Below are 27,896 nucleotides of genomic sequence, written 5' to 3'. Positions count from 1 at the left end.
ACAAAAAGCATCCTTTAGTTTTGGAGCCAAAACATAAAGTAACACAGATAACCTCAGAGGTCCACCCTGTGAGCCTGACATGCTTGACCCCAGCTGGACTATTGAGATGAGTGTTCAGGGGTGCAGCCTCTTAGGGCTGTGTTTTCCAGATTTCTTTCTTTATAGATCATTGCTTAAAAGTAGTGCACAGAAACGTAGGTATTTCCTTGCTGGATCAGGCAAAATATCTGGCCCCGGTGCTTCTGATCCTGGCCAACACCTGTGTTCAATTACTCCTTCTTTGGAGGAATATTTCCTCTGCAGTATTGCTGGTACTTCTCACCATTTCCACCCTGGTGCAGCTACATTCCTGTTGTCTGCCAACCTTTGCCTCAGTTGGTTTTTAATTTGTCCTTGTTTGTTTTGTTTTATATTTAGAGCAACATAAAACCACAGTAGATTCTTGCGTGAGGTACCGGAAGTTTGAATGGCAGATGCTTTACTCCAGACAACCTTTAATGGGACACTTTATTTTACAGGGCAGAAAACCCATGTAACAATTCTGTAATTACAAATGTGTAATTATTGACCATATAACTGGCTGGTAAGTAACCTGTAATGACAAGGTCATTACATGGATATTTCTATCTTCTAAAATACTTTCCAGAAGATCTCTCTTAAAAAAAAAAAAGCATGTTAGAGGATGGTGGTGATTGGATGAGTCGGACAACTTCACATGTTGTCTTCTATCTGGGATGTGTAGTTGCTGTGTGATCACTTGATCTTAGCAGTGTCACTGTAGAGTGTTCACACAGATTTACATGCCCTGTAAAATAGTGATGTCCACTCTTTTTTCCCCTGCATCCGTGCAGCTTCAGAAACTGTGTGTTCCTCCTCCCCAGCTGCAGGTGGAAAAAAGCAAGCAGCGAAGTCAAAAGAAGAGTTAGCTCAGGAAAAGAAGAAAGAACTAGAAAAACGGTTACAGGACGTCAGTGGGCAGCTAAACAACAACAAGAAACCTGCAAAGAAAGGTAATGGCTTTGGTTTTACTGTAAAAACAGAGCCCCAAAAGTTGTTTGTGTAGATAGACTCACGGAGACAAAACCTCTGCCTTCTTGTAGCCTTGGGTTTGTCTCTGTGACAGGTACCCCAGTTGTTACTGCTGGGCACTGAGCTCCTGTGTGGGGTCTGCTTTGGTCCCTGTCCAGGTGGAAACTCTGTTGGGTGGTAAATGAGAGGTGTCTTGGAGGCAATTTCTCCTTCAGAGGGAGGAGGATCTCCTCTGTATTAGCCTGTGCATACAGACCAGTACCACAGAGCATCTAACATGTGACTTTTCTCCATTGTGGGATTAAAAAGAAGCCCAAGCCCCACGTAATTCAATTGTGGAAGATGCTACAAAGAGTTCCTCCAGTGCAAACAAAGCTGTTTCCAGCTTTGCACAGGTCAGGAGGGGGTTTTTGCTGTGCTCAGAGTTGCACTGAAGCAGCTCCGGGTGCTCTGCGCTGTCTCACCTGAACCTGTAGGGCTGTGGGGGGACATTCCCCTCCTGTAGAGCTCCTGTGTGGATCCCAAACTTCCACGGTCACCTGCAGCCTGAGGAACCCCGTCATCCACTGACAGGACAGGCTTGTGGCAGGAAGCAAAGGCTGCTGTTAAGTCAGCTGCCCGGGGGAAATTGGGAACAAAGCCGTGGAGGATGAAGGCTGTGGGCAAACCTTCTCTATTTCAGTTCCTTGCGAGTAACCACATCGCCCCCTTCTTCCCCGCAGAGAAATCCGGCTCCACTCCCTCTGGAGGCCCCTCCCGGCTCAGCAGCAGCAGCTCCTCCGAGTCTGGGAGCAGCAGCTCCAGCGGCTCCAGCTCGGACAGCAGCGATTCGGAATGAGTTACGGACACTGGGACACAAAACAAACGGACATCCCCCTCCCCGATGCTCTGCAGTGTTCCTTCCCCTCCTTAACGTACTGCTCTCCTCCCACGGTGGTCAGGTTTTATCCCCTCTCTCTCTTTCTCTGACTTTTTTTATTTTATTTTTTAATTCAGTGTTATAAAAGGTATCTTCCTTTTTTTTTTTTTTCTTTTTTTGGGGGGGTGCTCTCTTTTAATAGGTCAAAGATCTTTGCGTGTGTGTGTGAATTAACTTTATGACAAATAGTTCCCTTTGCATAAAGTCTCTAAAATACATTTATCCGAAGAAAATTTGTTGAAAATGGAAGAACTTTGAGCTCTTAGCAGGAGATAAATAGAAAATTCTGCAAGGTTTGTAGTACATTTCCCTCCCATCCCTTCCCTCTCCTCAGAATGTTCTCTTTTAATAAGCCTGCCTGGCTCACACAAGGTAAAAAAAAACATCTTTTTTTAAAGGAATCTCTGTAAAATGGTACTGTATCTGAAAGATGTTAGCTTTTGAACTAGTTGGTGTATTTGTTATTAGCACTAGTATTCTTAATCTCGAAGTCTACGGTGTGATGAAAATGTCAGATGCTATCATCTTTTTACATAAAAACAAACAAAAAAAATCCAAAAAAATTCTCATGTACTGTGGATTGCTAACATGCTTTTTTTTTTTTTTTAAATCTTGGTAGAGGCATTGGCACCTATTCAGGAAGGTATTTAAGCATGAATTTAACTTTTAAGCACATGAGCAATATAAGTGGTTGCATTTCTTGGTTTTCCACTCAGAAGTTTCATTTTTTTCCTGGGGATTCATTGGGAAGAAGGGAGTGAGGGACACTCAAGTTTCTTGGGAATGTTATTTTTAACATGAAATAGATAATTTCCAGGAAATGGATGCTCTCTATGAAAGTTTTCATTGAACTGAGAGCAGGTTTTGGCTGGAAGTTGTCAGCTGGACCTTGGAGTGATCCTGCAGTGACCAAGACAAGTCATGTGCTCGTTACTGGACACAAGCTTAGGGATTTTCTCCATGACAAGCACCTCAGTCTGGGCTTAAAATAAAGCACCACTTGAGCTCCAGCTGAGGCTGAGCTGGCAGGGGAAGTGGAGAGGGATTTTGTGTGGGTTTGGGTTTTCTGCTTGAGTTTGCTTTTTTTCCCCCCCCTTCTCCTTATTGTTTCAGTAGTGAGCTCCCACAAAGGGAATGCTACTTCTCTCTTGTGCAGGGTGCAGGTTTCCGGGCACTGAAATGCTTTACCTTGCTGAAAAGAAAAAAGAGGGGAGGGAGAAAAGGAAGAAAAGAGCCAGTTTTTTAAGACTTGCTATTTTTTTGAGTCCAGCCTAATGTTTTGACCTGCACTGCTGCAATACACTCTGTTTTCAGTGTCCCCAATTTCGTGTATATACCGTGACTTTATTTATTAAATACCATTGGTCATTTAAAATGTAATTAAACCTAACAAAAGCAAAGCTGCATCTCTGCAGGCCAGCAGACGTGCAGACTTTTAACGAGGTTCCAACCAGATTTCAAAAACAAACAAATTAACACCAACAAAGCAAATAAAAATCTGCAACTTTATTTATATACCTTGGGCTTCATACCTACAGGTGCTACAGTCCAGTCTGTCATGTGTCTGGTGCTCTGTCATATTTGGTGTGTTCATCTTTACATTTTTTTTTCTTTCTTTTCACCCCAGCCCCCTTTTTTCCTGTTTTGTACAGATTTTGGAGACATACAGTCAGATACAATTTCTTGATTTTTCTCAGTAATATTTCCAATGGTCTTTTTCCTCCCCTCTCTTTTTTTTTTTTTTGGTAGAACAGTGGGGGGTTTTATCCTTTTCTAATCCAACTTTTAGGAAAACACCGGTTCTATAATTATATAAAATTTGTAATCTGAGGGGCAGAAGTTTATTGTAAATTCTTTTTGTTGTAAAGAAAAAATACACAGTTCTAACAGAAAGTTATGCCTTTCCTTCTCCAGCACCAGCTGCCTCTCTGATGTGGGGTAGCCCTAAAATTCACCTTCCTGTGGTCTCTCAGTGGTTTGCCAGAGGCCCCGTGGTGCAAATGTCGGATCTGGGTGATGTCCCTGTGCTGGGAAGTTGGGAAGCACAGGGCCAGCCTGTTCTTAGCATTCCATGGTTTGCATTTCCAGCTGCATCCACCAGTCACTTACTGCCCCATCGACCAAGGTTTGATTAGCTGGACCTTGGCCATCTGCCTTTCAAAATCTGGTGGTGACCACAGTGGGCAGGAGGCTCTCAAGCCTTTCAGATTGTTTCCCACAGCATTTGAAAGGAAAATGTTCTGATTCTCACTGAAATTAATTATTTTTCTTTTCCATTGACAATGGAGTTATTTTAGTTCCTATATTTTTTTAAATCCTACCCTTAAAAAATTCCCCCCCCCCAGACAGATCCTTAGTAATATATTTTCAGAATTTACCACGAGGAAATGTAATATTCACCTCATTAAGAGCTTGGGTTTCCTTTTAACGGGGTTGGGTTTCATCTGTGCTTCTCCTTCTGTGTGCAACTTGCATTATCAAAACCAGCTAGTGTTTTAGTTGAGCTAATTGCAACCAATTCACTACCATGACAACTTGGATAAACAAGCTCCTGGTTTTCCCTGCTTGGAACCTTTTCCTGTGTGCATTAACCTGAGCTGTGCTGTTGATGGGATGTGGTGGTCGCTCCCTTGCGGAGAACAAACCGGAGCCGGTGCTGGAGGCAAGAGCATCTCAGCAGCATCACTGCCCACCCAGGGACGTGGCTCTGCAGCATCTCATCATCCTCTGACATCAAGGACAGCCCCCCATCCTCTGACATCAAGGACAGGAGCACAGCAAGGGCACAGACATTCCTCTGGGATCCGCGGGTCTGTTCCACCAAAATCAGTGGAAAGCTGGAGGCCAGAGGGTTGGGGACCACGTGTGGAGCGATGGGAAGGGGCCTGGCCTGAGGCTGGCAGCAGGGCTGGAGGAGGATCCCTCTTTTAGCTGGCAAACCACCCCAGCTTTTGGGGGTTTTCAAGGAAAACAACCTGCCAAAACCACCCCGGAGCGTGAAGAACTACCTGCATATCTTTGATCTACCGGCTGCAACTTGGGCTACCACTTAGAGGGAAACTGTTTTCGTGGAAAGTGAGGTGTTCCCTATGGAATGGCAGCTCACAGGAGGAATCCATTTTGGCATGACCTTTGTTTCAGGAAAGGAATCGGGGACTCCTCATTCCCAAATGGTGTTCTTACACTTCTCCATTCTCATATTGTTCATAGTGCTCATTATCCCCCACCATGTCCGTAGTGGTGCCTCTTGTATCTCCCGAGTGTCTCCAGGAAAGAAGAGATGTTTCCAGTCCATAGTAAGTAGCAGCAGCCCTTAATGAGTTGGGAACTGAAACAATAGAGCATTTATTTAACTCAGTTTGTATTGCATGACATGTCAGTACGGATGTCACGAAATAACTTTAAAATGATCAAGCATAGAACGTTTGAAATAACATTTTTAAACTTAAGAATAAAAAAAAAAAAGAAAAAAAATAAATTTTTATGGTACAATTTTTCTTGAATGAACAAAGTTTAACTTTGTTTTCCAGGGGAAACTTCACTGAAATCAGTATGATTTCATATGTATGCATACACACAAAGAGTTTTATTGAAACTGCTTTTTCTGACGAATTCCTGTTTTGACAAAATTTCTGACCAGACCTTTATCCAATCGACCAGCATTACTGCACCTTTAAAAACTTTGTTAAACTTTTCTCTGATTGTAAACTCAGCCTGTCTCGTGGCTCAGTGGGACCAGAGGGAGATCTGCATCCCGTGGGCTCAGGCCCTGATCCATCGACCGGAGGAACCTGTTGGCTACAACAGTTCTCTGCTAACCAAATGTTGTCTATACAGAATCATTTCAATTTTGTATTGATGTGGTTTTAACCTTTCCTACCGACAGGGTTTGTAACTGTAGAACTGATGTTTCAGGACTGTGTGTGACACCCCCCCTCACACACACACATAACCACGTGTGTGTGCAAATATCCGACTTAGTCACCCCGTGAGGTCTCTTTCCATGTTCTCTATGTGGTAGAAGCAGACTGCAGTTACCTAATCTAGTTCTTTCTCTGTTTTGGGGACTTTTAGACCAGTTTTTAATTTTTATTTTCCTTGTTTTGAAAGGAATGATGTTTTTTAAAGTTGGGGTTGGAGCTGGGGGGAAGGGATCGGGGCATGACAAAGTAAAAACACAACCTTTTTATTAGTGCTGGATTTTAAAATCTCATTCCATTCTCAACCATGAGCAGTTACCACTAGGGCTAACTGTGGGCAGGCTCTGCATCATTGAAGATAAATTTAGGATTCATTACACTAGCAGCATTATCTTGCTTGAGCTGCATTTTTTAAAGAAAATGGTATTTGCATATCTTTTTAAAGTGTCATTTTTAAAAATAAATTAAACCACCGGCTAGGATTTGACACAGGCCACTTAGAACACAGCCCTGATACTGGCATAACCTAATCCAGAAAGATTTGTTGTATTTTTGTTTTGTTATTTTGTTTTTTTTTTTTAATATTTAAAATAAAAGAATTGTTACTTTTCTGTATGATGTGCATGCAAATTTACCGTAACTCTTTTTCTTAAAACTTTTTAGTGCCATTTCTAGTATATTCCTGTAAATGTCAGTTACTGAAAAGAAACGAGTCAATGTAAGTAGTTTAGCTTGTTTATTGCAAATTGCTGGCCTCAAACACAACAGAATTAAAAAAAAAAAAAAGAGTTAGAAAGTAATCTTTGATGTTACTGGTAATCACGGACCCTGGTCCTGGGGCATTTGTTTTGTTTTCATAATAAAAAGAAAAATTGTTTTGTGTGTGCAGTTTGATCCCATATTTTCCAACCCTCTCCTTCTCCCTTTCCTCATCTCCTTTTTCAGGTGTGGCACTTGCTGCAGTTGCAAGCCTTGATCGAGCAGTGCCATACACAAATGTAGATTTACTGAATCCTAATGAGTTTTGGAATAATTTGAAAGTCATTTTGCAAGTTCAGCTGTCAGTGGAGTGTCACACTGAGGGGGCTCCAGAGTATGGAGCAAGTCTGGGGTCTCCAAATCACAGCTCAGTACCTGGTGTAGAGGTTCTTTAAATGCACCTTTCTGCTGGTGAGGGAAACATTCAGCTACTTCCCTGTACCCAGCCTGCCCAGGAAGGACTTTGACTCTTCCTAGAAGCCTGCAGGAGTCTTAGATTGTGTGAGAATTGCACCTGATTGAGGTAAGTCCAGCAGAAAGGAGATGGATGTTTCACCCAGGTTTTGTGCTGGCTTCTTTCAAGCCACCAGAACACGAAGGAACCAGAGGGACTTTCTCACCTGCTCCACCAGCCAGACCCTGCAGGTCTGTGAGCTCAGGGTGACCTGGAAGGCACAGCTTGGAAAAGGGGGGCCTGGAGCAGCTGGTCACAGTCCCAGCAGAGTCTTGACATTACTGTGTGGTGGCCAGGATCTATTTTAGTCACTGCAGAGGGTTCAGGCTGGTTTTGCTGTTGGGTTTCTCAACTGTGTGCCTGATGTTTTATGTGTGAGGTGAGGGTTACACAGCCAGGCTTCCCCAGGGTTAATCTTTCTCTAACCCTGTTCCTGCTCACTGGGTTTCAGAGCCAGGATCTCCAAGGTTTCAGCAAACCTGTTTTGCTTCCCTGTTGTTGTATCAGTGTCACTGTGTTGTATCAGTGATACTCCCAAAGGAAGTGTTTGTTCAGCCTGTCCTCTAAACACTCTCCTGCGAGGCAGATGAGGATGTCTTTTGTAGCATTTACTGTTTAGTTATTTCTAGGTCAATCAAGCAGTGCTGTTTCTTGCAGATTTGATAGTTAAAGTTCAGCTCCTGCACTGATGGGTGCACTGGGGAGCTCACACCCCAAATTCTGGGCCCTTCACTGCAAGGAAGAAAAAAGACATGGAAGGTGCTGCCCAGGGAGGTGGTGGAGTCACCATCCCTGGAGGTGTCCAAGGAACAACTGGATGTGGCACTCAGTGCTCTGGTCTGGTTGACAAGGTGGTGATGGGTCACAGGTTGAGTGCAATAATCTCAGAGGTCTTTTCCAAACTTTCTGATTCAGTGTGACAGCCAGAGGCTGATCCTCATCCCTGAATGCACTGCTGAGACTTCAGGGCTGTTGGGCTTGGGGAGTTGGTGTTCACAGGTACAGTGGTGGGGCTTTGGAGCCTCACCAGTAAGTAAGGTAATTCCTCCCAGGTGGGAACTACCTGTGTGGGGATGGGGAGGGCCAACAGTGTAATCCTTGTGTGTGCCAGAGCAGTTGAGGTGCAGGAGAAAAAACAGCTGCTCACAGTGCTGCATTCAAATCATTTTAATGCACTTTATCAAAGATGCTACAACGGTGTTTTAAACAAGTGCATCAACATCACACAACTGGCTCAAAGAAACGCTCGGTCACAGCAGCCACACCATAAACCTGCTGTGACCAGTGACACACAGATATGGAAAACTACAGTCACATTCACAGAGATGGAAGGACAACTCATCCTCTTCTTCCTCTACTGTCACATCCAGCCTCAATCCTGGAAGAATTTATGCACACACTTATGTTTTGAGTCTTGTATAGTCCAAATTAACACTCTGCAAATAACTGAATTTTGGTTTACCAGCCACATTAACAAAAAGAGACTGATTATACCCAAAATAACCATCTTTCTTACTGAAATTAAAAAAGAAAATAAGTGTTGGGTTTCTTTTTCTATAAGAAAAGAAAATGAACAGCTGGTTTGGGGGATGTGCTGTTCCTTAAACTCCCAGAGTTCACGTGCTCCTCAGGGCTGCTGGGCAGGGCCAGAACCCACCTCTCCTGCCTCTCCAGGTCGCTTCCACCTGCAGTTCCCAGGGGAGATCTTGGACCAGCCTCCTGCCTGTTTGTGTAAATAATCACCTGTTCACTCAGCCAGGAACTGGAGGCCCAGGTGGGTCACACATCCCTGGCAATGCTCTACCTCACCAGAGCAGCTTGCCAAGCCTCGCTGGTTTTGTGAATCTCATTGAATACCCAGTTGAAAAACATTTATTCACTGACAGATTTCTCTTCCAGAGCTAGTCCTGACAAGACCAAGAGGGCTGTTTGTGTTCAGAGCAATGCACGGGGAAGGAAAGCAGCGAGGTCCATCAGCAGGTTTAAATCTATGAGCACACACGTAAGATACCAAACACCAACACATGCAGAAATAGTTACTTTTAAAACATACTGAGCTGCCTATTGTTTGCAGTGCTATGGATCAGGGCTGAGAACACCAAACCTCTACGATCTCACGTTAAAACAGGTGTGTTCTGCTCAGCACCTTGAGTTCAGCAAGGTTGAGTGTACGTGTGTGTTGCAGCATTTAACCCACGTGGGAGAGGTGGAAGAGATTCTTCACTGGATTAAAATAAATAAAAGTGCTTCAAAAATGCCAAGGAGGTTTTAGATAAATATAATAGAAGAAATGACTGCCTGATTTTAGGCAGGTAAATAATCCATACTGAAGTCAACATCAAATACTGATTTGCTTGGAGTTCAGCCCGTGCCCAAGTGCTGTCCTAGGCAGGACAGAAATGGACTCTGTGACTTCACCCCGATGTTACATTTTAATGATGAGCCCTGGGTAAGTAATTTACACCCCTGGAAGTGGTAGTTTTGTTTTTAACAGAGATTCAGGTGCTTGCTTGGCTGAGTTCCTCAGCTTGATCTTGCCATGAGCAAGTCAGGATTCAGTGCTAACAGAAACAACCTGAAAGCAGCCTCTGTGCCCAAGAGCTGCAGTGGAAGTGCTTTTCCCTCCTAAAATCCTTCAGTTAGTTGAAACAATCCCAGACACTACTTTTAAAATACATGCACCTAATCTACAATCCAACCTGAATTAGAAGTTAAACCCTTCCAAGCTACTGCATGCATTAAAACTTGAATGGAAAGCAAATTTCAGTGGACTCTTCCCTTCTCCAACTGGACTCAGGGGTAGGTACTGCTGTGTAGGACTTTCCTTGTGTCCCTTAGGAGATGTGTGTATTTACAGTAGCTTTCTTCCTTTGCTTTCCTGGGCCTGTCCCTCTCTTTCAGGTGGTTCACTGGGTGATCTGCTCCCAGAGCTGGGCCAGGGATCTACCTGCATGAAAGGAGTCAGCTGCCCTGACTCCAGAAGTCCTGTTATTTCCATGATCCCACACTGTGAGATCAGGGAGAGCCCTGGGCTTTGCATGGGATAAAACTGCAGAGCACCTTTCCTGCCAGGTGTTGTGAAGGCTCGGATTAAATTCTCAGCACGTTCTTTCCCTCTTCCTCCCCACAAGAAATGACTCCATTACCTGGTTGTAAGAGACCACTTCCAGGGCAGGAATTAAAGGGGGACAGGGCAAGCAGAACAAGTAGTGGCCAGGTGGTTTTGGAGATCAAGTTCCTAAAACCATAGCCCTGATGGAAACGGATCTGCGCCCACCTCTGCCCCCCCAGCATTCCCAGAGCCCTGGAAATAAGGAGTTGCCAGTAAAATGCTGGCTGGGGACAGGCCCAAATGACAGCGGGTGTTTCTCAGGGTACACGAGCCACTTACAAGCGACACATGGTCCAGCACGGACCCTGCCAAGATGCTGGGCAGCAACAGGCTCGTGAGCTCCCGAGCGAGGCTGGTTTTGTTGTGCACACGCAATGACATGCAAAATGGGAGTCTATCAACAGCAAAAACAAACAGAAACTCCAGCCAGCCTGTCTGGCCTATCCTGTACACGCTGCTTCAGCTGCACCTCTGAGAGAGGATGGTGCAAACCCACCTCCCCCAGCTCGACACGAGTCTGGTTTCTCTCCACACGTGGCTCCCTAATTTAAACCCGCGGAAATCACATAATGGCACAAAACTTGGACTGCCCCGTGTCCCTGGAGACATCCAGCTTGTTTTTGTCCCGCACCAGGATGGCCTCGTTGCCGTACTGCGAGTACCACATGCTCCGGCTCCGGCTCAGGTACGTGTTGGGAGGAGCCGATTCCAGTTTCTGCTGCTGCTGCTGCCAGATGAGCAGGGAGGTGTCCCTGTAGCGCAGCCGCGCGTAGCCCTCGGACAAAGCCTTCTCGGGCAGGGGCACCCTCCCGTTCATTAGTGTGTCACTCATCTGCTCCAGGAGAGCCCCAACAACGGGAGCTCCTTCCCAACGGCTCCAAAATACACCCCGCTGGGTCGGTCCGGGTCGATTGCTGCTGCTGCTGCTGCTTTGAGCCCGAGGGAGAACATCCCAGGGGACGGATCTCGGGATCCAGGAGCTGTTGGGCGCTCTGAGCGCCGCTCAGGGGAAGGAGAAGGGATACACACGCCCCAAAATCGCAATGGGCAGCCTGCCCTCACTTAATAAACAAATCAGAACTTCTGAAAGCTCATCCAAGGGTGATGCTGCTGCATGTTTCATGCTGTGAAGGGACCACACGCACGTGAGCTGCTTGTTCACAGTCCGTGGAGTATCTCAGTAGGTGTGAGCGGTGGCTCTGTGGCCCTGGGCTCGGTGTGCAGCCAGGCAGGAGGGGATGAACGGTCCCGGAGGAGCTCTGCTTCCCTGAAGAATGGGTCCCGAAGCCATAGGGCAGACCTAGGAGGTCAGACCCGCGAGGTCACCAGTGCCCAGGCCCGTGCGTGGCCTCCCCACCGGTGACAGGAGTGATGGACGGGCGCTCGGCAAGTCACGTGCTCAGGGATGCAGGAGAAGATGCTACCTCGGCCCTGGTTATGGTACCCGACCTGGAGGGCCGTCACCTCCCGACGGCACCTGCGGGGCACAGCGAGGGTCACCCCAAGGGCTGCCAGCGAGGGTCCCTGCCCCGCAAGTGTCCCTTTCCGTGCCCCCCCCCGCTCCCGCCCGCCCCCGCGACCCCTTCCACCGGCTCCGCGCACCGCCCACGGCCCCCGCCGGTGTCCCGCACGCCCCGTCCCTGCGCGCCCCACCCGGGGCTCCCCCGCACACCCCCCCGCGCATCCCCCCGCGGGGTCCCCGCGCCCCCCGCCCGCGCCCCCCCGGCCCCACCGTGCTGCGCTGCCCGGCCCGGCTCGGCCCCGGCGCCGCTGGGCTCGGCCGAGCAGCCGCCGAGGCTCCTCCCCGCCGTGATGCGCTCGGGAGGAGCCAGAGCCGGGACGGGGCGGGCGAGGGCGGGGGCACCGGGGGGGCGGCAGGAGCGGTGGGCGCTGCGGTGGGGGAGTCCCACGGTGGGGTCCCGGGTGTGGCAGTGGGGCACCCCGAGTGGGGTGCGTGGGTCTGGGGCTGACGATGGGGGTCCTCGCGGTGGGTCGCACGGGTGCCAGCCAGCACCGGGTGCCCGGTGCGTTTTAAAGGGACACCCAGCCCGGCGTGTGCTGAGCCCGTGCTGGGAGCAACTGGACGAGCCCGCTGTTGCCCCCCCGTCCGGCGCTGCCCTTGGGAGAGGGGCTCTCCCGCCTGCCGGAGGTGCCGGGGGGTCCCAGCCCTGGGGTTTTCAGCCAAGTCTCCTTTCTGGTGGGCGACTGGTGGAGCAGCTGCTTGTGCTGGGAGGGTGCGGGTGCCCTTTGTAGCCCTTCACTTGCCTCAGGCACCGCAGTGCCCGCCTGTCCACGGGGTGAAGGCAGGCAGGGGACACCCCTGTGTGCTGGCAGCCTCATGCCACCCTCCCTGCGAACTGCATGGAAAAGGAGCGTGACGGAGCAGCACCTCCTTGACCTCCTCTCGTCATCGCTGTCTGCTCTGCATTTCCTTATCCCGTCCGTCCCCTGGGAAGCACAGTACAAAATATGTTTTGAAGAGAGCCGTGGGGCTTATTCTTTTCCTGATGATGCTAAATTTAAGCTCGCAATCTTCTTATCTCCTGTGAACGCAGCGCCATCTAATCTCCTGCGAAGGACCCAATACACTTACCCATGCAGAGCTGCTCCCGGCGCTGCTCCCGTTCCTTTTGGCCTTCACGGACACAAACAAGAGGCTGTGGTTTGCTTCCGTCAGAGAGAAGGCATGCTGCAACTCCCCGTTCCCAGCAGATGCAGACCAAACACAAAGAAGAGGGAAGAAAACAAAACAAAAAGAGGAATGGCCACACTATTAAAACGTTTATTATCAGGAATAGCCTGACTCTGCTGCTTAATCCTCCTCCTGCTAGCGCAGAGAAGCCGGCCCTGACCCACCTCGTGGAAGCTGCAGAACAAAGGGCAAAATCCTTTAGTGGAACAAGATTTAGGGGTTTTGAGGTGTCTTGCTCTTCTCTGAAAAATTACCAGTTCTGTTACCACCAAACTCTGGGCATAACAGGAGAAGCTGTTCAGTGGAGCGTGTATGAGATGAGGCAAGAAGAAGGATTGGAAACTACCGAGCTCCAAAAGCCACCAACTGTTCTGACCATCCACCCTTTGCTGTGAGTCCCAGGGTCATCTGCCAACAGGAGCCTTCCCAAATAAACCTTGGAAGCAGCAGCAGTGGAATGGATGAGGTGAAACCCAGGTACTGCCCGGCCAACAGATCGTTGCTCTCCTTCTTCCAAGGAATCACTGTATCTGCTTTGCTTTCCCTGAGCTGCCTCAGGCTGTACCTCTGCTGTGCCATGGCTGCAGTGCAGGGCTGTGCCAGGCTATTTTGCCCTTGCCCAGCTCCCTGGGACTGGGATACACTCCAGGTCTGTTTGATTTGGATGGGGAGGCTGCTGGGGTGAAGCCCAGTGAAGGATGGGCGGTTAGTGAGGATGTCCCAGCAGCATGATGTTGGTGTCAGGAAATGGTTAACTGGTTGTTACTGGTATTCAGCACAGCTGGGTCATCCCAATCCCCAGAAATAAGACTCTTTCCACCGAGAAATGCCCAGGGAAGTGCCACCTCCACCTGCTTGGTGCCTGGGGTCAGAGCCCTTTTCCAGTGGAGTTGCACTCTCAGGCACTACCTTTATCCAGGCTAAACAAAGAGTACCTGTGGCTGAGTGCTCCTGTTGTACCAGCACAAGAAGAGAATCCAGTTCATCCCTTCTGCCTTCATTGAGCTGTGCCAGGTTAATTTTCCTGCTCCTTTCCACAGTAGCAGGCAGTCACCCCTGTTGCTGGCTCTGGGAGGTGGGTGCCTGCGGGGAGGGGAGAGATGAGCTCTGCTGGCAGCCGTGCAGGGCCGTTAGCAGGAGGATAATTGCAGTGACTATTCCAGTGTGCACCTTGTCTGGGCAGGTAGATCAGGTGTTTACAGCAGCAGAGGAGCCAGACAGAGCATTATTGTCTGTACTCAGTTATTTGACATGGCAGCACTTTGGTAACCGTGTGATTCCCCCCTCACTGATCATCCAGCCAGAGCTGCTGCTGAGCAGCGGGTTTGCCTGGTTGTGGCTTGCACAGGTTTCCTAAAATAGTTGGTGAAAGGAGATCACAAAATCTAAGGGCGGGATGTAAATGGCACGTAGGCTGCAGGGGGACATGTGACAGCTGCTGTGCCAGCAGCCAGGACGGCTCCTGCTCTGGGGACTCTGGCTCCAGCTGGAGACACATCGTCCAGGCTGCTGGAAGCCAGCAGGGCTTTGGGATAGGCTTGATGCACGCTTGGACTAATCCAGAAGGTGGCAATGGCAATCCACAGACACTGGCTGGCTGGGAAATGGGGATCTCCTGGCGGTATGGCCCTGGTGTTTTAGGGATCCTTCCAGAGGGCTGCTCCAAAGGGGCAGCGCAGCAGCTGCTTCTCTGCATGCACTGACCCCCCAGGGAGGCAGCTCTTCTCCCAGGAGTAACACCAAACATTATGAAAATGCACATTACTGGGAAACAGGGCCATTTCCCAGGTATGTTTGGGTTGATTTGTAAGGTACAATCTCCCTGCATGTTAGTGCATTTAAACTGACTTTCTTCCTTCCTTCTTTCCTTCCTTCCCTCCTTCCATTCCTTCCTTCCTTCCCTCCTTCCCTTCTTTCTCTTCCTTCCCTTTCCTCACTAGTTTTGCCTCTTCCATGCTGGACTGGGATGTTCCCAAGCAGCTCTATTACATTCCCAAACTGCCACCACTTCACCAGCCATTTACCCCCTCACACCCACTCTGCAGGGGCTGCCTGCCAGGCTCCTTGTCTCTGTGTATTGAGACATTTGGGGATGAAAAAGCCCAGTGTTCCTTCTGGCAAGATCTTTCCAGTGCATCCAGTCACCTCTTGGGCTTCTCTCATGCAAGAAACTAAAATAAAAGCTCATGAAGTGAAGTCTGTTAGCCGAGGGAAGCAGCTCCACGCTCGGTCCCCAGCAGAGGGTAGTGTCACTCTCTGCCCTGCCTGGCTGTCCTCTGGCTGCCAGTCATTCCCTGGAAGGCTGGCATTCCCCGGCTGTCTGTCATTCCCTGGCTGTCATTCCCAGCAGTGCCAAGAGGCAGGAGAGAGGAGCACCAGCTCTAGCACAAAACCCAACCTCTCTAATTTATTCAAGCTCCCTTTTAGCTTTAGCTCCACCCTAGAAGCAGCGTCTGGGTCCTCTCCACACACCCCGTCCTGTTGCAGGACAGTTTAACAATTTGGAGCTCACAGCTCACCAGTGTGTGCTGGATTCATGCTCTTCCTGAGCCTTGCTGTACAGGTTTTGATTGGTTTAATTTTTTCTGCTCTCAGAAATACCTCTGCCATCAGCTGTTTCGGTTGTTGCAGAGGTAGGCAAGAAGCATACTTGCTTCAACACCTCCCACGCAGAAGCTGGCTTTGCAGCTGCAGGGATTGTTCCCAAGTGTCCAGGGGCCAAGAACGCTTTTTATTACACAGTAGAAAAGCCAGGCTGTAGCTGGCAGCTTTAATTATGCACATATAATAAACTCCTCTGTTGTTGTCTACCTACAGACCTGACCTCAAACGGCAGGCTGGTACCAAGTCAACCAAAATTATCCCTGGCATGACTCCACTGCTTTCAGCAGCCTTGTGATTCCTGCCCATGGGTGCTGTTGGAGGGCAGAAACGCTTCATGAAGAACTAAAATAATGAGAAAATTATTCTGAGAAAGCACCTCCGCGGGGTATGGGGAGTGTGGGCTGAAATCACAGCCTGAACACACCCCGGGGCAGGGCGTAGCTCTGATGGTGAGACTGGAGAGTACGGATGCTGCTCCCTCTTGGATCACACTGCGCTTATCCTGCCCTGACCAAGGGGTAGTGGCACGGCTGGACTGCCACTCAGGCTGAAGGAAGTGCCTTCTTAAAAAAAAACAAAGAGTCTACCAAACTTTCCTTGGAATATCAAACAATTGTTTTCTGTTCTTTGGAAGGATCCTCCTTCCTGCGTCGAAAATGAAGGATCGTGGCAGTAGAGTTGCTCTTTCTTCTTTATCTCCGCTTGGCTCCATTTGGAAGAGATTAGTGTTGCATTTGTTTGACATCCAGGTTAATAGCTTCCCTTCGTCCCAGCCTCGGCTTCCGGTTTTGGCTATCGGGAAAGCCAGGCTGGAAATTAATCGGCAAACTCTGGGGAGAGGATCTCGGAAGAAAACTCAGAACAGATTTGAAAAGAGGCTGTTCTAAGCTGTGCTGATTTGGATGGAAGCCACCGGTGAAAATTAGAGATTTTTCAAGAGATTGCTGCCAAGGAGTTAATGGCTGAGAGTTGAAGTTTTTAATAAATACACTGGTAATTAATTATAGGAGTTGTCCTCGTGTTTGAAAGTCAAGGAACACGATAGCTTGTTTGGGTTAAACATCTCCCCTGCAGTATTTGCAACCCAAACACGGGATGACGAGTGGGAGTGAGCGGTCAGACAAAGCGGGGTCTGTGTGTGCGGCCCCGGGGAGGCGGAGGAGCCCCGGGACCGCTCCTGCCTCTGCCCCGGAGGGTTGGGGCCAGGGAGAGCAGGGACAGGGTCTCTGGGGAGGGGGGACCCCGCTAAGTGCGGGTGCCGGCGGGGAGAGCGAAGCAGCACCGGGGCTCTGGGCGCCTTTCCCGGAACAGGGAGAGGAGCGGCAGCGGCGGGAAGGAGCGAGGGATACCAACAGGGAGGGGAAAAAAAAGGGGGGGGGAGGAAATAGGGAGGAAAAAAAAAAGGAAGGGGAGAGAAAAAAATAATAGGGGAGGAAAAGAGAGGAAAAAAGGGGGGAAAAAAACACGGGATCGGAGCCAAGACGTCGCAAAACACCCCCACTCCCAGCCCGGGCTCCCGCAGACAAAGGGGCGGTGGGGCGGACCGGGGGCGGGCCGCGGGGGCGGGCCGGGGGCTCCTCCCGCTGCTCGGGGCGGGGAGAAAACTCGCACCCACGGCGGGTCCCCGGCTCGGCCGCGCAGGTGGGGTCCCTCGGCGGCGCAAGTTTCCTCAGGGCAACGGGGAAGGAGTTGTGCGGGGGCGGCCCCGCCGTGCGCGGTGTCCGTCCGTCTGTCCGTCCATCCCCGGCTTTGTTCCCGGAGGATGCGGCGCGCCTAACCCGGGCCGAGGCGGTGGGGCCGCAGCGGGGGCAGGGGCAGCCCTCCGCCGGAAAACTCCGCGCCGCCCTCCTTCCTCCTCCTCCTCTTCCTCCTCCTCCTCCTCCGAGCCCCGGCGCGGAGCGATGCTCTCCGGGGCGGCGGGCGGCGATGGAGCGGGGCGGTAGCGCGGAGCCGCGGTGCAGAGCGGCCCCTGGGGCAGCCGCCCGCGGCCCCTGAGCGCCGGGAGGAGGAGGAGGAGGAGGAGGAGGAGGAAGGCCGGGTGAGTGAGCAGACCGCGGCCATGGAGGAGTGGCGGCAGTGCGGCCGCTGGCTCATCGACTGCAAAGTTTTGCCCCCGAACCACCGGGTGGTCTGGCCCTCGGCGGTGGTCTTCGACCTGGCGCAGGCGCTGCGGGACGGGGTGCTGCTCTGCCAGCTGCTCCACAACCTCTCCCCCGGCTCCATCGACCTCAAGGACATCAACTTCAGGCCCCAGATGTCCCAGGTAGGAGGGGATCGATGGATGGAGGGGTGGGTGGGTGGGGGACCCCCCCGAGCACGCCCTTCCCTGGATCCCTGGATGCGGGCGTTGCTCTCGCAAAACTTGGTGGGATGCGTGAATGGGATGGAATGCGTGGGAGACCGTCTGCTTCAGCTCCCCAGATGCCCAGCAGCCCCCCCTCCCCCGGTTTCTCGTCCCGGGGCCGGGGGGAAGCAGCGCCGGTGGGAGCCGCGGCCGCACGGGAAGGGCTCCGGGGCGGGGAGAGCACACCCCGGGAAGGAGGGAAACATCGCCCTTCTGTTTACAGTCATGGCGAAACAAAAGCAAATAATAGGGCTCAAGAGGAGAAGATGGGATTATTCGGGGTTTTTATGGAGGCGCTGGTTCGTCTGGGATGTGCGGGAGGAGCGAGCGCCGGGACAAAACTTTGGCTGGGAAGATTATAAGGAAAATAAATGAATAAATTATAGAAACACGCAAACCCTGGTGCTCTGCAAGCCTGCCCCGAGCCTGGGTGGGCAGGGACCGCGGCCATATGGTGTCCGACCCCCCGTGTTCCCTCTCCCGGTGTCGGGGCTCCCGGAGCCGCATCCCCGTGGAGCCGCAGCTGGTCCGGGCCGAGGGTGATGGAGGGCTCGGGTCAGCGATCCCAGCTGCGCCCCGAACCCCTGGCCCCGCTCCCTGCCCCGCTCTCATAGTGGCTCTCCGGTTTGGGAAATTTAAAAGGGCTCCCTCCATGGAAGTGTTTCCATTTTCTGGTCGGTTCGGTGGACGGAGGCTTTTAAACGAAGGGGAAAAAAAAGGTAAAATCAGCTCAGGTTGTTTTGGGTCTAAATGTTCTGCTTATGTTTTTGCAAGCTGAGCTGTAGATATTTGCATGAGAATCGGGAAGTGAAATCGATTGGAAACAAATGAAATGGGGCTCTCTGCCCTCCCGGGCGGCAGCCCCTGTGTTGATAAGTTCGTGGTAAACTGTTATCTTTTATTTTTGAACAAAAACAGGTTTTAGGGGTGAAATGGAAGGGAAACTTCCCGGTAGTGAGGTTACGCGAGACTCCGTTTAACTTTACTGAAGCCTTCAAAGATAAATAGCGTAAAATACAAACACGAGTTCTGTTCATGTGCTGTGCAAGCACGCTGCTCGTCTGGCAAGTGCCTTTCCCTTCCTCTGCTGGAGTTTTTTGTTTGTCCCCCTCACCCAGCAAGACATAACCCCGTGTGCTGGGGGAGCTGCTGTGGCTGAGGAGCTCTGAAATTTGGAGCCCCTCTTTGGGGAGCAAAGGGTGTTTTGCTGTGAGGATGTCGGTGCTCGTGCTCGCTTGTGGAATCAGAGACCTTGATCCTGCAAAGAACCGGAGTGGGAATCCCCAGCTGTGTGGTGAAACCAGCCTGTGTCAGCCCTGGTGCTGTCTCAGAGTAAATAATAACACGTCCTGATGCCTCTTCCCAGGGTGGAACAATGCTGTGAGATTTCCTCTTGGCTTTCCAGGCTACGAACTGATCAAACTCTCTTCCGCACAGACCGATGTTTCCAAATATAAACTCTCCTAAGGAGCTGTAGGTGTGGGGGACTAGAGCTTTCCTAGAATGTGCTGAGAACAGCATGCTGTGCTGTTTTTTTTTCTTTTAAGGAAATACTATAATCCTACAAACCTAATTTTGGTGTGATATTTGCCCTGTGGGGAGTTGAGAACAGGTTTAAAGATGTGGCACTTGGGGGCATGGTTTAGTGGTGGACTTGGCAGTGTTAGGTTAATGGTTGGACTGGATGATCTAAGCGTTTTTCCAACCTAAACTGTGATTCTATGGGAGCTGTGACATAGGGAGAGTCCCAGGGGGTAGTCTTGAGAGGAGGCTCTTGCTGCCCTTGCCGAGGCTTGGTTTGAGGGAAGAGTTTACAGCCCTGCTGTCTTTAATGAAATTGCTTTCTGCTTACCCCCCCTGGCTGCTTTCCCAGCTTTAGGAGGAGTGTGAGGGGAACTGGCTGGTTGGGATGGCTTTGGTGGTCACCTCTGTAAGAACCTGGTCATCAGAGGGGAGCAGCACAAAGCTGAGCCCACAGGATGTGCAGAGCCTGGTGTGGGACTGGATGCTCTGGTGAGGCTCAGCTGATGCTTGTCCTTGGCCAGGATGAGACTCAAATCAGTCTTTATACTTGATGTGTTTGGTGCTTCTCTGGCAATTCCCGAATTTGGGAATCTGGCTTCTTCTCCAGGGTGGCCAAAAGCATCTTCTGCTGCACTGGCAGCCCGGGGAGGTGAGAGAGGGAGGAAAGGATCTGAGCCCAAAACCACAGTGGGGACAAACATCCCTGTGGTGCCCCAGCCCCACTGTGGCTATCGGTGCTCAGCTCAGCCTCTCCAGGCCAAATTTCAGAGGAAAAAATGTAGGAACCCATCTTTGTCACACAGCTGTGATGTGTTCAGACACGGGGTAGGGATGTGCAAGACAGAGCGCGCCGAGGAACTTCAGAAGTTGTTTTTGATGATAAATGCACATTTTACCTGGCTGGCTGGGCTGGCTAACCAACTGTCTGCCTTGCTGCAGAGGTTATTTCTTTTATTAATCAGTTAAAATGCCAGGGGACAAGACACTTGTGCTAGACTTGAAACACCCAGTAATATTCTGTCATCCACCTTTCTCGGTGAATTAAGTGGGGCTGTGCAGGTGTGTAATGAGAAGCAGATTTCTGCCCGAGGTGAGCAGCCTTTCAAAAGCCAGAGGTGAAATCACATCTCTCTGCAGAGAAACGTTTTAAGATCCAGACACTTGTGTGTTATTTTTTTAATCCCTTTCCATGCTGATTTTATTTTCCTTGCAGCTGTTGAAGGTGGGCTGTGAGGGGAGGTTGGAGCATTGGTGGTGCTGCAGGGCTGGGGGGGAGGCTGCAGGGACTGGTGCTCTTTTTGTGGAGGGATAAACTGGTGTCTCCGTCCTCCTAAAACCTCCCTGTGCTTGTTCAGCAGAGAAGCCAGGCTGGTGAAATGGCCAGGCTGGCCATGCAGCAGTAGTTTAATACATGGTGCTTAATTAAATAAATAAGGCAAATCGCCCCATTAGGTTGCAGTATCAAATTTGCATTATTTTCGTGCTCAGTTCCAGTGCTTTGGGGTCCCTGGCAGGATGGGATGACCCAAAGGTACTGAACCTCCACAGTGGCTGACAAAATAAACAGGAAAAACAGTCTTAAAGCCCAGCTCTCTTCTGAGAGTCAGTGGTCGTGAGGCCAGTTTTGATGAGGCTGGAGTGAAACTTGATTTCTGCTAATTGTTTTTGCTGTAGAGGCTGTTTCTGGAGAGTTGGGAAGTGGGATGAACATACTTGCCCTTGGTACTTATTGATCATTATGTCTGTTACCATGATTGGATTTTGGGGGGGTGTAATTCAAGGTGGTTTGCCAGCCAACTGCAAGAGTGTGATGCAAAGGACATTTGTATTTGTAAATGGGAGTGGATGTGGGACCCCCTTAGGCTTGTATTCCCTGCCCTTCGTGCTCAACTCTCAGCACAGTGTTTCCCTGAACCCCACTCCTCTCCCCATTCTCCTTACCTGGCACAGATTTCCAGTTCTCTGCCACTGTGGTGCAGCTGCTCTTGCATCCCAAGCTACTCTTGTAAGATGGAGATCTCAGAGCTTTGGCTTTGCATCAGTAATTGGGTTCGAATCATAATTTCATTAAGTATCTGGTCAAATACAAATTAAATGACTCTTCACTGGTGTTTCAGCGTGGTGAGGTGTAAAAAATACGTGCAATGAAAAGATTGCACGTTTGGGTGAGGTTGATATTTGGTGGTGTGAGTTTTGTGGGGGTTTTCCTTTTTCTTTTTTTTTTTTTTGCCTTAGATAAAATTAATCCTTCCTGACAGAGACTTGGATGTGTACTGAGGTGGGCAGGGAAGCTCAAGTGAGCCCTGCTGCATTGTGCTGCTTCTCAGGCAGGTCTCTGGGCAGAGACCTCATGGGATCAGCTGTGCTGGACATCTTTGCATGTGGGGGGTTGATCAGGAATTATCCCTGATGCTGGAACGCCTGGGAGCTGGAGCTCTTGCAGTGTGCCAGGTTACTGTCCTTTCTCTGGTGGTTAATTCCCCTGGTGTCTGGCAGATGTGGTTCAACTTCTTGGAGCTTGGGGTGATGTTGTGAAGGGCCTTTCTGCTTCTGATCTCTGGAGCTGAAGGATAATGTGGGTTTATTCAAGGGAGACTAGGTAAGAAAAAAAGCAATAACCCCTCAAATCCTGCCCCATCCTGGCTGTCTGAAGGTGCTGTTGCAGTGTTACCTTCTGTAACACTGACATTCCTCCAGGTGTTGAGAGGTGGGAATTGGTACCTACATCAAAGCCACTGTTGATGGGGTGATTTAACATCAAGACTCCCATTGATATCATGTTGCATTCACCCCTCCTCCAATCCTGGTCTGCACACTGCTAAATATATTTTTTGTTTTCCTGCTTCAGAACCTCCTGGATTCTTGAGATGAAGCAGGAACAGATTTAATGTGTGTATTCGTGTATGCACAGGCTTTAAGTTAGCAGTAATGGCCAGCTCATTAAGGATTCTTATTTTGAAGCATATTGACATCTCTCTAGAGATAATCCATCTCAGTCTGCAGCGCCTGGAGGTTTTATTAGGGCTCTTGAGACTGATGAGACGCAGCAAACGTAATTGGCGCGATGACTTGGCTGCCCACTGCTCTGTTTTGCTCTTATTAAGGAACCAACGCAGACAACCGACTCCCAGGATTGATGGGTGTAACGCCCTACACCTGACTGAGCTGTCAGATGGCTCCATGCCTGGTGGTTCTTCTCGAAGGTGGCATTAATTTGCTATCAAAATCCCGTTTATTGATGATGTAGGCGCTCATTTGCCGTGACAAGAGGGAGCAGGTGGTCTGTAGCCGCTGCCTCCCCCAGGTATATGGGGGATGAAGGCACCTTGGTGTATTTGGTACTGGTAATTATTCACAAGGCTTTGGGATTTTTTTTTTTTGAAGGCTTTATAGCTGCAGTGCTTGTAATTACTTCCATATGTCATGATAGTAGTTAAATATAATTCAGTATTATCAGAGCTGACTGGGTACTTGGGTTGTTTGAGCAAGCTCTGTGTAGCGACTCTGATTTACCCTGCTCAGGTCCTCTGGCTTTTTTATTTACTCTCTGCTTCTTGAAATTGAGTTCTGTTCCAAAAAAAAAAGGCTATAAAAAAATGGCCTCATTACATATCCCTGTTTACTGTGTCTCAGTGACTTCCCGTTTGGATGTGCTGAGCTTTTACAAAAGGGGGGAAAAAAAGGTGCTCTGTGTGTAAGGCCGAGCTCGTGAGCTCCTTGCAAATGGGAACCGCTTCTAATCTTCCTTCCCAGCCCCCCTTCGTGCCTCCTGCATGTCAAGTAGACCCCTAAAACCTTGTGTTAGCCAGAGGTAGCACCCTCTTTTCGGCTGTTTGAGGTTGCAAGATCCATCTGAACCTGCAGCTGAAGGCTCATATGTATTCTGGTGGGGCAGAAGGCAGCAGAAAGTGTTCGATGGATCCTTTGGGCTGTGCCAAGCAGCATGAAAAGCACTGAAAACTTTTCTTCCCCCCCCCTTACTCCTTGAATGATTGATGAGAGTTAAATACCTGCATTAAATACCTACCGGGAACGGGCTCTTGAATGAATAGATGCCTTTAAAAACACAAAGCCAGAAAAACAGTCAGTTTGGTCGTTTTTCAAGTTGGGACTGGGTCTTGGAAGCTGCCTTCTCTCTCAACAGCATGTTGATGAGCTGTAAAAAATGCTTGGCTTGTCCATCCTCCTTGGTGGGGATCCCTGGTGCTGGCTGTACCGCCAGGAACACTGGGTACCTTCCTGCTGGGCCCTTCCAGGGACAAACAGCTGGATTTTCAGCAGTGGCACTTGTGATGCTCAGCTGGTGGGGCTGGCTTTGAAGCAGGGCTGTTGGGTGAGGGATTAGGGCTGCAGAAAAGTAGGCTGGATTATGTGGGAGGGCTGAGCATCACCACCTCAGCCGTGCCTGGCAGGATGTGACCCAGCACCCTGTCGTGGGTGTGAGACTCCCTGTGCCTTGAACCCTTCACTTTCTTCAGCTCATCTGTAGCCAGAAGGGACCTGATTTTTGGCAGTGACAGAAATGTTGCTTCAGACTGACCTGAGGGCAAATTTTTGATCTGTTTCTTTGTCGCCTCTTAAAGAGACAAACCTTTTTTCCAGCATTTGAGCTTTCTCCCTTCTCCATTTGATTCCCCTCAAGCCTGTGTTTAGAAGTCTATCAAAGATACGCTCATCCCATAAATCCCAGCAGCCTGAGCTGGGGGTTCTCAGGGCAGAGCTGGGCTGGGAGCATCAGGATCACACAGATTTAGGATGCAGTGTGAATGAGGGGGTAGAGGGCTGCTGCACATGCCAAGTGTGCATATTGAGGTGGGGAGAATTGGATGGTGGAGGCTGGTAAGTACAGTGAGCTTGGCAACACCTCTGGGAAGTGAAGATTATCTCTGCTTTGATTTTTAAAGCATGGATCTATGGATCCACCTCCTTTGAGCTCCACAGTAGCTTTTCTTTTTTCTTTTTTTTTCCCCCCTCCCCTTCTCTTGACATGAGTCACATCCCTTGGACTCTCAGTGATCTTAAAATGGTCCAGTGGCTGCTCTCCCAGCAGCAGCACAGCTTCCCAGAGCTCTGGTCCCACCCAAAGGCTTGCTCAGTGCCCATCAGGGTGACCTGCTCTCCTGTTAATGCCGGGTCCATCTGTCTGCCCAGCTGTCTGTGCATCATCCCAGCACCCCTGGGGCTCACTGGTGCTGGCCCCAGGCAAAGCCTGGCCTTGTCCCTGCTGCCAGCCTGCAGTGAGTCACCCTCAGCTCTCCGGTCAGAATTAGCCCCAGGGCACGAGCTTGGGCACAGGGTGACTCCTGTGTTCCTTTACAGCAGCTGCCCAGGTTCACCTGCCACCCCTGCCATGTGTCCTGCTTATTCTTAGCCGTGTGCCCCTTGATGCTCCTTTTATAGGAGGGGGAAGGACCTTCTTTTTCAGGGCAGCTATTAATCACAGTCTGCATTTGACAGCGTCAAACTCGGCGTTAATGCAATTACTTTTCTCAGAGTTGTATCTCCCCTTCAAGAAAAAGCCTGGAAAAAGGTCTGTTTCTAATAAAAATGGCTTTTCCTCCCCCCCCCTGTGTTTTCTTTGGTTGCAGCTCAGGGCTGTGCTTCACCCGATGATACAACTCGGATGCAACCGCTCCTTGCTCTCCACCCTCTGGGATGGCTCTGAGCCTCCTGTGTTTCCAGGGGATGGACAGGCAGGGCTGGGCTCTCCTGACTGTTGTTTAGTGCAGGTGGAAGTTGCCAAACCAGAAAGCAAAGTACAGGGTTTTATGTATAACAAAACTGCTGCTGTCCAGGTGTCCCATACCTCGGGTTTATCGGTGACCTTGCAGCTGCTGAGCCCTGTGGCTTGTTCTCAGTACATTGGTGTTTTGTGCTGCTTGGGGGAGTTTTTGACTGGGATCCTGTTCTGAAACAGCTCAACCCTGTTGAGTCCTGCCCATGTTCATGGTAAGTTTTAGCTAGGATGCCCTAATCAGAAAGGTTTTCCTGGGCTATATCTGTAATGGGTGATTGGACCATATGAGTCCCCTCCTCCTAAGTCAGGGTGTTTGTGTTCTAGCCAAGGCCAGAAGGATTCCACCATAGAAAGGACTGGAAAAAATACAGGTGCAGATGGATCAGGTTGTTTGTGTGTAGGCTCAGAGCCTGGTTGCTCTGAAAAAAAAATCAGTTATGCTCAGGAGAAGTCACTGAAGAGCAGTAGTTTGGCCATCAAATTCCCCAGCCTGTCTAACAAGTCCTGCAGAACAAGTTTTTGAACCCTTTTCTGGAGTCCCCAAACAGTTGTTTCACCCTGATGTGAGGGCTGCCAGCCCTTCCTGTCACAGGAGAAAGGATGTGCCTCCGTGTTCCCTCTTCCTCCCACCAGGGGTTGCTTGGGCAGCAGGAGGTAACGTGAAATCTGTTCTTGTTTCGTAACCCCTGGGCCTGCCCTGTCTGGACAGCGAGGATTCAGCTGAAGGTCCTCCTTTGCCTCCTTGGAAGGCCACCAGCCTGAGTCATATCCTGACTCTCTCTGCCCATTTGGCTCCTCAGTGCTGTGATCCAGTGAACTCCCCTGTCAGGGGACTCCGCAGCGTTGCCTGTGGTACAGACCTTGTGGTAAATCAGCTTTTATTTGCTGTGCTGCCGCTTGACTTCTCAGGATTGGATTTCCCAGGCTTGCTGGACGTGGGGAATGTCTCCCACCTTGCAGTGCCCTGCACACCCTTGCAGGGAGTGGCATCACTCTGTGTTCTCTCCCAGGCCATGCCACAGCTGACCAGGTGATGAACCTGGTTTGGCACAGGGAGATGCTCCTGGCTGTCTTTGGATATGATGCAAGTGGTGAGGTTGGGAGGGATTCGTGCCTCCCTGGGATGTCCAGTCCCCTGTTTGGCAGGAGCTTCATTCCATGCCCTGGCTCCTTTGGGGGACCATGGAGCAGCTGCTTGTGCCTGCCCCCACTGGGACCTTGATTTGGCCCCCAAACCACCAGGGTTTGGTAAACGGGGAGAGTGGGATGGTTAAAAGGTTCCCATAGAGGAAATTTGCTCTTTCTCTTCCAGCATACACTTCAATACTGGTAGAGGGGGGAGTAAATTGGCCCTTTTATAGCATTCATATCTTTTGTTGTGTTTTATAGTGGTTTACAGCTAAATGGAACATCTGGTATTTGAAGGGGGCCGAGGAGGGAACAGAGGAGTCTTGTGGCTGAGGAAGGGGAGGAGCGGGAGAAGTGATTTGTGTTTACTGCTGCAAACACAGAATTGTCTGTGAAATCCACTGAACTCGTGGGCACGACAAGAGTATCCAATGCATGGAAAACAAACGTACTCCCAAGCTGGGAGCGTGACATTCCCTGTGCTGCGTGGCAGAGCTGTGGCTGCACGAATCCTGCGGATGGGACACGCTCCTCCATCCCTGTGGGAAAGCCCCAAGGCAGTGCCTTGCACTGGGCTGGTCACAGTGTCCTTGCTGAGCACCTGCCCCCACACTGCTCTGAAGGAAGATGTGCTCTATCCACTGTTTTTGCTTTCTAGGATGAACTGTTTGGCTCCTTTGGGTTTATCAGGTACTTGGAATTCTCACAGCTGGGCTGGGAGCGTTCAAGTTCATGGGAGGATACAGATTTTCCCTAAAGCAGAGCCCTGTTCCTGGGAGGTTGGCAGAAGCAATAAGAATAGGAGATAGATATGTGGTGGTATAAATGTTTTATATAAAATATAGGATACAGATAGATGTGTAAAACATATACATATATTTATATGTAAATAAAATTATGTTTCTTTAAGAGCTGGAGTGTGTTAAACCCTGGAAATCCCAGGCTGAGTGGCATGTCCCCAGGACAGGAAATGTGTACAGCATTGGGACAGGCTTGTGTGCACATCCAGACCCTCTGTGTTTATGGGAAGCACTTTGTCACGTGAGTGATCTTCCAAGAAAGTCGCTTTGGAGAGGGGAGGAGACAAAAAAAATGAGACAAGTCTTTTTCTCCCATGGCTGTTGGAGAATTGTGACTTTAAACAGAAAATAAAACAGAAACTTTCCTAGTAAACTCAGTATGTTATGCTGTAGAGTTTATGCCTTTTTTTTATAGATAAATTCTATATCTTTTTCTGCTGCTGCTGCAGGATTTGGGGCTGTTTTCTGGGAATTGCTGCTGGAGCAGCAGCTGTTCAGCACAGCATGTCTCTGGGCTCAGCCTCTGGCCTCGGTGAACTGGCCCTGGGGCTTCCCTCAGTGCCCCTCTGCCAGCAGATGCTCGATCTGCATGGTGCAAATGGCTCTGTAATGGTCATCTGGCCCCAGACCAACTGGTGCTGGGCAGAACCCAGGAGGTCCTGAGCAGGAGGGCTGTGGTGATGGCAAAGCTTCTTGGTTTTTGGGGACTGGGTGTTATCATGGTGCTGGTGGCAGCCTGCAGCTCCCAGCTCTCGGGTGGGGAGATGTGCAAGTCTTGCAGGTGGATGTGGGGGTCTTTTAACCAAATGATCAGTTTTCAAGCAACAAAACAGACCTAAGAACTTCCAAGGGACCAGAAGCATGGAACCAGCCA

At 50.1% G+C, this 27,896-nt stretch overlaps 3 protein-coding genes across 10 annotated transcripts in view; 2 read left to right on the top strand and 1 right to left on the bottom strand.

The window, feature by feature from the left end:
* BRD3 (bromodomain containing 3) overlaps positions 1 to 6,744 on the top strand; it is a 45,535-nt gene extending 38,791 nt beyond the window's left edge. For 3 of the 4 annotated variants that reach the window (XM_027687421.1, XM_027687423.1, XM_027687424.1), the window contains 2 exons: positions 882 to 1,010; positions 1,752 to 1,867. In XM_027687421.1, coding sequence (XP_027543222.1) covers positions 882 to 1,010; positions 1,752 to 1,867 — 245 coding nt within the window. Of the gene's footprint in view, positions 1 to 881; positions 1,011 to 1,751 lie in introns of all 4 variants that reach the window. The other variant, XM_027687422.1, reaches the window with a different exon arrangement.
* Positions 6,745 to 8,233: 1,489 nt separating this feature from the next.
* On the bottom strand, positions 8,234 to 11,991 carry BRD3OS (BRD3 opposite strand). Its single transcript, XM_027687895.1, has 2 exons — positions 11,926 to 11,991; positions 8,234 to 11,670 (listed from the first exon to the last, which is right to left on the bottom strand). Exon 2 carries the CDS (start codon positions 11,023 to 11,025, stop codon positions 10,756 to 10,758), a length of 270 nt encoding a protein of 89 aa, XP_027543696.1. The 5' UTR covers positions 11,026 to 11,670; positions 11,926 to 11,991; the 3' UTR covers positions 8,234 to 10,755.
* Positions 11,992 to 17,107: 5,116 nt separating this feature from the next.
* The window catches only part of VAV2 (vav guanine nucleotide exchange factor 2), a 133,403-nt gene continuing 122,614 nt past the window's right edge, over positions 17,108 to 27,896 (top strand). For all 5 annotated transcript variants that reach the window (XM_027687744.1, XM_027687742.1, XM_027687741.1 and 2 more), the window contains exon 1: positions 17,108 to 17,752. In XM_027687744.1, coding sequence (XP_027543545.1) covers positions 17,549 to 17,752 — 204 coding nt within the window. In that variant the 5' untranslated portion in view covers positions 17,108 to 17,548. The remainder of the gene's footprint in view (positions 17,753 to 27,896) is intronic.

This window comes from Neopelma chrysocephalum, unplaced genomic scaffold, assembly GCF_003984885.1.
Source record: "Neopelma chrysocephalum unplaced genomic scaffold, ASM398488v2 Primary Assembly neopelma1_74, whole genome shotgun sequence".
Taxonomy (NCBI): Eukaryota; Metazoa; Chordata; class Aves; order Passeriformes; family Pipridae; genus Neopelma; species Neopelma chrysocephalum.
Note: the sequence above shows the minus strand (reverse complement) of the source record. Positions and strands in the feature narration are given on the sequence as shown.

What these genes read in the sequence shown, in the direction of transcription:
- BRD3OS (XM_027687895.1), bottom strand. Translation starts at nt 11,025, where the DNA reads ATGAGTGACACACTAATGAACGGGAGGGTGCCCCTGCCCGAGAAGGCT.